This window comes from Trachymyrmex septentrionalis, unplaced genomic scaffold (assembly GCF_001594115.1).
Source record: "Trachymyrmex septentrionalis isolate Tsep2-gDNA-1 unplaced genomic scaffold, Tsep1.0 scaffold160, whole genome shotgun sequence".
NCBI lineage: Eukaryota > Metazoa > Arthropoda > Insecta > Hymenoptera > Formicidae > Trachymyrmex > Trachymyrmex septentrionalis.
Window position 1 is genome coordinate 76747 of NW_017304759.1, and position 10065 is coordinate 86811.

General features: G+C 33.8%; 1 protein-coding gene across 1 annotated transcript; it reads right to left on the reverse strand.

The window, feature by feature from the left end:
• Positions 1–843: 843 nt before the first annotated feature.
• LOC108746197 lies at positions 844–9184 on the reverse strand. Its single transcript, XM_018482813.1, has 2 exons — positions 7378–9184; positions 844–1025 (listed from the first exon to the last, which is right to left on the reverse strand). The coding sequence occupies exons 1-2, from the start codon at positions 9062–9064 to the stop codon at positions 844–846; spliced, it is 1869 nt and encodes a 622-aa protein (XP_018338315.1). The 5' UTR covers positions 9065–9184.
• Positions 9185–10065: the final 881 nt, after the last annotated feature.

The window sequence follows — 10065 nt, forward strand, 5'->3', positions numbered from 1 at the left end:
TGCGATTCAGCAGCGATTCGCAGATGGAAATTCGATCCATGAGATTTTTTTGCGTTAACTCGTGTGGCACCCATACATCGAGCTTCTTTTTGTATCCAGCCTTATTTAAATGGTTCCAAACGGTTTTTTGTGCAATGTTTAGCTCCTGGGCAATCGAAACAGTGCTTACATGACGGTCGGACTCGACGATTTCCATTATTTTATCGACATTTTCGACAATTGGCCTTCCAGAGCGTGGTGCATCTTTGACATCAAAATTACCGGAACGGAATCGACGAAACCAAAATTGCGCGATATTGACTGTTACAGTATCAGGACCATAAACACTATTCACATTTTCAGCCGCCTGGCTTGCGTTTTCGCCTTTATCGAAGAAAAACTGTAAAATATAGCGTATTTTCTCTTTGTTGGTGTCCATCTTTGGACACCAACGCGCTCAAACAATACTGACTCAAGCAATCACAAAACTGTCTGAGAAGTTTTTTTAGTACGAAATCTTATCTTTCTAACGCCATCTGGCGTAACCCGATCGCACTTATACAACGCGAGATACAGATTACTAAAGCCATCTATTGGAAAAATAATAGATTTCTTTTTACTACACCTAATATATGTAATGCTGAATACGAGACCGGATATCAGTGCAGCAGTAAATTATTACAATCGATTTCAAGGAGCAGCGACTGAAGAACACTCGAAAGAGCTCAAACGAATCGTTAAGGGGACAATGGATATGTGCTTTAGATTTAGCAAATCACAGAATCCTAAAATTAATATCTACGCTGATACAGACTGGGGAGGAGATAGAGATCGAAAGTCAACAATCGACTTTCTGATCAAAGTTCATGGAAATCCAATTTGTTGGACAACAAAGAAACAGTTTACGATAGCCTTATCCTTCACTGAGGCGGAGTACGTGGCTCTAGTCAACACTTCAACCGTGTGGACACGGAATCTCCTCGGAGAATTCGGATGAAAGCTGGACAGATCAGTCACTATGTACGAAGAATCAAGCTTGTATACATCTGTTGAGTAAATGGGAATATCAAAGATTAAAACACATAGACATAAAGTAAATTTTGTTAGAGATTTGAGTAACGGCGGCATCATTAAAATTGTATATGTTCCTTCTGAACACCAAAAGACCGATTTATTAACTAAGGGTAGAAACAACAAAGTTTGAAAGGTTGAGGAATTTGTTTAATTTAAGATATATGTTACGTTTCCTTCTTTATTACGTTTCCTTCTTTATCTGCGATTTTTTTGTCTACAAAATATTTTTTGTTTATGTTAAAATTAAATTACATATAAATTGAGAGGAAGTGTTGAGAGGGCAATTTGTCCATGCTGATATTTATAATAGTTAGATGGCGCTCGCTCCTATGTATATAGATTCTTTTTTTTACTCCATCTTGTGGTCGTGTTGGTTCATGTTCGCTCGCTGTGTGTGTCTACCCTAACGCTTTTATCTTTGTATTTCAAAAGCTCTATTAAAAAGATATTTTTAATTATCAATAACTCAAGTTCTCATTCATTCACTATATCGCTACCCGAAGAGATTCTGATCTCGAATTGAAAATATTAACAAAAGATATCACAAAAATGATACCTAAAAGATTTCTCAAATTACATGCCTTTATGATATCCAAAATATATTAACATATAGAGTTCGTATTTATGATGTCTAAAGGAAGTTTGTTATATATCCAGAGAGCACAAAGTCGTCGAAAAGATGACTAAAGGGTGATTTCTATAAACATCTTTTAGTCTTTAAGACTTCTTTTAATTTTTATATTTTAGCATATATAATATTAGATATTCAAATTAATTTTCAATTTACAAAACTAAACGAAATTGTATGATTGTTAATATACATTTATGTGTTCTACAATGCTTATCGTGTCATCTGTGTGCAAGAGCCATTATCTTTTATCATAGATCCTTTTGAGGATACTCGCTTTCAAAAAATATTTTATTAGTGTTCGTTAGAACACAGGTAATATTTTTCATAATACTGCATCTTTTATTCTATCCTGTATGATTTTCAAACCCGAGATTCCGAACTCCACCACGTTCGTCTGGTGACGATCCCGCGTACTGTTTGCGGATGAACGATAAAAAATATCAAAATAACGGAAAAATTTTTTTTTCACATTATTTTTTCAGTGATATAAAAAAATATCTTTTAGTCGATTTTTTGCTTTACTGAAAAGAAAACCAGAGAAAGATGGCGAAAAGATAGTTTTTTTAAGTTGTCTCTTCAACAAAACTAAAAAGCATCTTATAGTCATTTTTTTGTTTTGCTGAAAAGACAACCTAAAAACGATCAAAAAATGACATTTTTCATACATCTTTTCGTTATCCTTTGGTATTTTGCGCTATCTTAAATTTGATGGATATTAATTTATCTGCTTCTTAAAAATATTATCTGTATGATATTTCCTAAAATATCAACAAATGGGTTTCTTATAAAAGATATCATAATTATGTCTAGTTTCCGAATCAAATAATAGCGACGTATACGCATTTGCATGGTTGAAAAATTATATAATATAATGCAACATGTAAACATCTTCCATGAGAGAACAAATTGATACCATTTAGCATGATATCATAAAGATAAAAATTTCAAAAATCTCTGAAATAAAATATCTTAAAGAATTCTTCTAGTAGATGCTTCTGATAAATGATTATTCTAAGATATCATTTGGACATCATTTTCGAGATAACTAAATGTTCTTCTGAAAAAGTTCTCTTAAAGTTTTTATTTTAATAAGCATGTGTCTGGGTTGCTTTTCTGTATCGTTTGAGATCTTATACGTTTTATTTAAACAATTAAGTAAATTGTTAATAAGTAAAAAACAAAAGTAAATAGCGATCTGATTGGAAATGGAACTCAAATATTCAAACGTTAAATACGAAGCGCTCTTACAGTTCCGAGTGTTAAGATGTTGAACTAACATTCATTTAAATTAAATTAAGTTAAATTAATTTATTTCGGTAGTCTAAAGGCTTAGGACGCTCGCACGGAATGCAAGAGATCCGGGTTCGACTCCCGGCCGAGGCAATATTTTTCGCAATAAGTTTATTACAATTTTTAAGATTTGGGAAAATTTGGGGGGGATTATCAGAATGATTGTGTGAATCCGGTAATTTATCAGCTCTCAATTTATTTCTGAAATAAATTAATTTAATTTAATTTAATTTAAATGAATGTTAGTTCAACATCTTAACACTCGGAACTGTAAGAGCGCTTCGTATTTAACGTTTTAAAAGTAAATAGTTTAACTTCGGTATATACGCCGCTGAATGATCCTTCTTTTCTGTCATTTAATTTTTCTTTATATGGCACCGCTTAAACTTGTATACTTGTATTCCAATATATACAATACAGATAAATAATTAGTAAACATTTTAATACAAAATTAGCATTTACTAATTTGAATAAATTCAGTAAGTTTATTAAGATGTAAGAAAACATTCTCCCAAGAGACGTGAAGAAAAATGTTGTATATTTATTTTATTCAAAGTCTGTGACGCATGGTATGTGGAGCAGACTAGATGGAAATTAAAAACTAGGGTTTTAGTACACCGAAATCATATATAATAAATCAGAATACTAATAATCATTTAATGTTACGGAGCACAAAATTAATTACGAACATAATTTTAATGGGAAAAAGTAAATGTTGAGCGTTTTTTGAATAAATGGTTAAAATCTGAATGTCTTTACATTTATATCCAAAAGAATGGTTTTTAATTTACGATCGGTACTAAAGGTTTACACCACACTTATACATACACATATTGTAGAATGAGCCATTCTTAGAACCCGGACAAAATTTAATTTGAAATTTTCGCTATATTAGGATTCACCTGTAGCTGCTACTTCATATTGAAGTAGATGCGTGAATGAAACATTCCTAACTTCAAAGTAGTTAAGCCGATTATGAATATCATGGAGTATAAGCGAAGGACAGCGATCACTGAAAGTTTGCGCACAGAAAAAACGCCAAGAGAAATAATAACGTTTTTCGAATATCTAAAACGATCTATGATGTTGAGATATGTGCCTTCAGAGGAATTTGAGAAAGATTTCCCAGCAAAGAAGAAACACGCGAGGGAAAAAGAACAAGGCCTTCGAAATTCATTCAAAGAGCCTAAGAGCTTATTTTGGAGGATCTAGCGACTTTGATTAGGAAATTAACAGCCGTTTTGAAAGAGAGCTATTCGAACATCGGATTGTTGAAGAAGATTTGAGGTACATGTCGTCCTTAAATATACTTATATATCTATACATATATACTTAATACAACACTAATAAACAAGCACTTACTAAAAACGAATTTTTATTTTGGCAAAAATCTATCGAATTTACATTTAACGAGTTCAAGCCAGGTCAAACTTTTATTGCATCATAATTAATATTAAAGCAACAACGAAACAATTGCATCGCGGCAATTGACAGAGAAAAAGGTTCCAAGTTTTTTTACCTCCTCACTTCAATTCTGCAATACTAACCGTACAATGCCGTATATAAATAGCGACAAACTGAAATTTCCACCAGGGTCCAAATGATCTACTCATGTAGTTGAGAGTTAATATAATAAGAATCTTATTGAAGGAACAGTACATGTAAAAACCAATAGAAAATTAAAGCTTATAATAGTCAAAGGTGAGTCTGTAATGCTTTTAAATATAATTTCATATGAACCTTGTGTATATTATTGTACATATGTACAATACATATTATACATATATATACAAGGTATTTGTTAAATAACGGTAAAACTTTCGCATAGGGATAGAGCTGAATAAACTAAGTCCTCTACCATTTTACAATTTTCGCAAAAATTAACAAGATATTATATATAAATGCTAAATATCGAATATTAGTTTTTTATAATTTTCTACTGAAATACTATCAACTTTACAGAAAAATAACAAGTGGCAAAAATTGTTTATTTTCTTCTCATAGAGTTCTGAGAATTTTTTCAGAATTTTTACCGCATTTTTTAACGTTGATAAAAATAATTGCCAATAAGAAAATGCAATACTAAAAAGTTGATAAAAAATTCTGAAAAAACTCTTAGGGCTCTATAAGAAGAAAATAAACAATTTTTGTCTCTTGCTGTTTTTTTGTAAAATTGATAATACTTCAGTAAAAAATTATTGAAAACCAATATTCGGTGATTTTTAGTAATTGATATCTTGTTAACTATTGCGAAAATAGTAAAATGGCAGAGGACTTTTCGAGTCACGCTCAGTTTAGTCCGCTCTATCCCTATGCGAGAGTTATATTGTTACTTATCAAACACCCTGTATATTAGGATGGTCCATCTTTACTGTAGAGAGATTTTTTTTTAATTCTTCTCGCAACACCCCTCAAAATGGTTTTAATTCGCAAAAAAATAATTCCTGTCAAATTTTAGTTGTATCGGACAATTAGGACCTGTGCCGACAGCTAATTAAACATTTGAGTTTACTTATATTACACTATCAACATGTGATTTTTAAAACGTATTTTCCACAAAAATCGGCCTAGAAAACGTTTTCTTTTATGTGTGTCTTGTTTTTCTACATCGTTTGAGATCTTATACGTCTCAATTAATATTATATATTAGAATTGTTAATGAGTAAGAAATATCAATAAATAGCTTAACTCCGACATGTACGCCACTGGGTGATCCTTTTCTGACATTTGATTTTTTTTTAGTTTAACGTATATATACAATATTTATAGATAAATAATCATAAGAAATTTTAAATTAATAGAATAAGAATAGTGCTGAAATTTTATTTAAAAAAATATACTATTTTAAAGTTGCCCAGAGATTGTTTTTCTTAATTTATATATTATAAATTACAACGATTAATATAAAAATATGTTATCTTTTAGCTGTAAAATCAATTTTCTAATATTTGCAACGATTTTAAATAATGACACAACTGAACGGGGAATAAAATTAATTACCGATTACAACACCATTATAACAAAGGATTATTATTATTATTATTAGGCGTTAGGAACTCGAAAGCTCATTGCCGCAAATACCAAATCCCGCCACTGTTCCCGTCCCTGAGCCAGATCCCTCCATTTGTGACCCTCGTACCCCATTTCGTTAAAGTCCATTCTAATATTTTCTTCCCATCTACGTCTTAGTCTACCCAATGGTCTTTTCCCATCCGGTTTACCAATTAGTACTTTATATGCAATTCGATTCTCATCCATACGCGCCGCGTGACCTGCCCATCTTAATCGACGCGATTTTATGACATTAATAATATCCGGACTATTATATAATTGATGTAATTCTGCGTTGTGTAATTTTCTCCATTCGCCCGTTTCCTCATCGCGTTTTGCCCCGATGATTTTTCGAAGTACTTTATTTTCGAAAGCCCTAAATCTTTTCTCGTCTTGTAATGTAAGTGACCACGCTTCGCTGCCATAAAGGACTACCGGTAAAATAATCGTTCTGTAAATTCTAATTTTTAAGCGCCTAGACAATATCCGCGAACCGAGTAGTTTCTTAACCGAATAGAAGCACGCATTCCCCAAATTAATTCTTCTCTTGAGCTCTTCTCTTATTTCATTAGTTTGGTTTAAAATCGATCCTAAATACTTAAAATTGCTAACCCGTTCAAAAATTTTATCACAGACGACCAGGTTTCCGTTATTATGAATATTCTGAATTCTATCAGTGACCATATATTTAGTTTTTTCAACGTTTATTTGCAGCCCCAGTTCTTTCGTTTTATCTAATAGAATTTTAGCGTTATTTATTAGTGTTTCTTTATTATCTCCCAACAAAGCAATATCGTCCGCATATGTTAATATTTGTGTTGTACCGTTCAACTGCAAACCATCATTACTCTTCTGCATTTCTTTAATAGCATATTCCAATACTAGATTAAACAGAAGAGGTGACAATGCATCCCCCTGCTTTAATCCGCTATGAATATTAAAAGTTTCCGACATTTGATTACCTATTCTTACTCTACCTCTGGTATCTTTTAAACAAACTTGGACTAAGTTAGCCAATTTTTTGGGTATCCCCCACCGAGTTAAAATTTCATACATTTTCTCCCGTTTTATCGAATCATACGCTTTTTTAAAATCAATGTAAAGTTGATGTACCGATTGGTCGAATTCCCATTTTTTCTCCAAGATTTGCCGAATAGTAAAGATTTGGTCCGCAGTCGATCTATTTCTCCTAAAGCCGCATTGATGATCTCCAATTATCTCATCTGCATATGGTACAAGCCTCATTAATAAAATATTCGACAGAATTTTATAGCATGTAGGTAAAAGTGAGATACCCCGGTAATTATTACAACTCATTTTGTCCCCCTTTTTGAAAATCGGGATTATAATTGAATCTTTCCATTGTTCCGGCAATGCTTCTTTATTCCATATTAAGATAATTAATTTCTGAATTTCTTCTATCAATCTACTTCCCCCCCATTTAATCAGTTCCGCCGGAATCAAGTCATTACCCGGTGCTTTGTGATTTTTTAATTTTTTAATCGCGCTTTCTACTTCTGAAATTGTCGGTTCGTTAATCCTAGGTTCAGCCGTGTGATACTCAAAATTCTCTATTTCCCGGTCGTTTTCAGATTCGACATTCAATAACCGATCAAAATAATTTTTCCATGTGTTTAAAACTGCCGTTGTATCCGTAACTAAATTATCGTTCTCATCTTTCACCATTTCCGTCCTAGCTTGGAATCCCTTTCTAAAATTATTTATCCCCATGTACGTGCCTCGTACGTTACTGCTTTTACAATTTTCATCTATTTCTTCAATTTTACGTTTTAAGTATTGACGCTTCTTAATTTTAAACATATTATGAGCCTCTTGCCTAATCTTAAGAAACTGATCCCGAGTTTCCTTCGTATTTTGAGCCAACCACGTGATGCGCGCTTCGTTTCGTACTTTAACAATTTTTACGCATTCTTCGTCAAACCACGGCTTGTTTTTGTTCCTTTTACAAAAACCAACCGTGGCCTCCGCCGATTTTACTATCGCGTCTCGTACGTTTTCCCAGTGTTTATCAACCGTGTTATCATCCGATTCATCTATTTCCTTTGAAGCCGCGAGTCTATTCGTTACTTCGACCGCGTATTTTATTCCGTTTTCTCCCTCGATCAAACCTTGTACATTTAGACGTTTAGTTCCAAACAACTGCCCGTTAGTTTTGTTTAGCGAAAGACGTTCCCTGATTTTGGCAATTACAAAGAGGTGATCCGAGTCGCAATCCGCCCCCCTATAAGACCTGACATCGAGTACGTTCGTGTGACGCCGTTTATCTGCAAGAACGTGATCAATTTGGTTACGCGTGCCTCCATCCGGGGAAATCCAAGTTTGTTTATGGATATTTTTGTGTTTAAAATACGTGCTTTTGACGATAAGATTTTTGCCGGTCGCAAAGTTAATTACCCTCACTCCGTTATCGTTACTTTCCTCGTGCAAACTTTCGAGCCCGATCGTTGGTCTAAAAATGTCCTCTTTACCGATTTTCGCGTTAAAATCTCCCACGACTATTTTCATGTAATCGTTCGGTAATTGATCCACGAGGTGTTCGAGTTCTTCGTAGAACCCGTCTTTAATTTCGCCATCTTTATCTTCCGTCGGCGCGTGTACGTTGATTATCGCGATCTTGTACCATCGGCCCTGCACAACGAGCAATCCTAATCTTTCGTTTATAAATTTAATGTCTTTTACCGCGGATAAGATTTTCCTATTAATCATAAAACCGATGCCAAGACTATGGATCTCCGACCCTCCATAGTGAAGCGTGTACGAACCCGCATTAAGCGAACCCTCCCCGGCCCATCTTGTTTCTTGCAACGCGACAACTTCTACCCCGTACCTTTCGACCTCCCCGACCATCGATTGAAACGCCCCAGGTCTGTAAAGACTTCGGACGTTCCACGTACCCACTTTGAAGTCTCTCCCGCGTTTTGACTTTATACGACATGAGTTCCCCGAGGTAGTCCCCACCCGGAGATCCGAACGGGGGACTAGTTTACCTCCGGAAAATTTTACCCCAGAAGAATCCATGGCGAGTTTTGGTTGTTTCAAGATAAAGTCGTTTCACGGTGTGAGCCTATCAAACCCACGCCCAACCCCCAAACAGGAGGACCATTCCAATCGGCTGTCCGCGACTGCTTATTCAATTTATTCGCAGCTAGCCTCTATGCTCAACCGAGATAGCGAGGCTTTTCCTCTATCCGCAACCCGAGGACGCGCTGTGTCGTGGTGATTGGGACCCACCCACCCCGGGGATCACTACTGCAACTAGTTTTCCTTCCCCGAGACTAGCGGTTGTTATGCTAACACAGATTATAACAAAGGATAAGGATCAAAAACAATTTTTATTAATCCTAGCTGTACATACTTGTTTTTTGTACCCTAGATATATATACACACTGAGGTCCCTGGGATCTCATTCATATTTGTTATCATAATTTTCATAAAAATGAACATATTTCAATTAATTTGTTTTCAATCGATAGAGAATTGATTAAGGAACAAGCCCATAATGTGTAAAAGTTGATAGAATTAAGAAACTTCGAGATATATAGGTTTAAAGAAAAAGAAAAATTTAGAAACGCGAAAAAAATTTCGATTTAGAAAGTGATGTTGGGATCCCGGGGATCCCCCCAAGTGTGTACAGTTGGATTAAGAACTATTAGCGACTATTGCACACAATTTCCGGATGTTAAAAAAGGAATTCTTTTGAAAGCAGTTAGAAAATTAATTTTACAGTTAAGAACACTTTTTTATTATTTTTATATTAAATTATTTTTATAATTATTGTTATAATTCATAACAGATAAAATTATGAAAAACAGTCAATAAAGGAATTTTAAAAAGTATATTTTTTCAGACAGAATTTCATTTATGAGTCACCATTATTATTCTAACAATCTAAAACTTTACAAATATTATTTATCTATTAATTCAAAATGTATCTAATATCGATACAGACTCTCCAAATTCAAAATTAATAGAAGAATCTAATACGCCGAATGAAAGTACAGCGTAATCAGTATACAAAA

Bases quoted from the DNA above. Each gene is read 5' to 3' on its own strand.
- LOC108746197 (XM_018482813.1), bottom strand. From the start codon at position 9,064: ATGGATTCTTCTGGGGTAAAATTTTCCGGAGGTAAACTAGTCCCCCGT. The intron at 1,026-7,377 runs CAATTATAATCC...TTTACTCAACAG, and splicing joins GCCGGAACAATGGAAAGATT to ATGTATACAAGCTTGATTCT.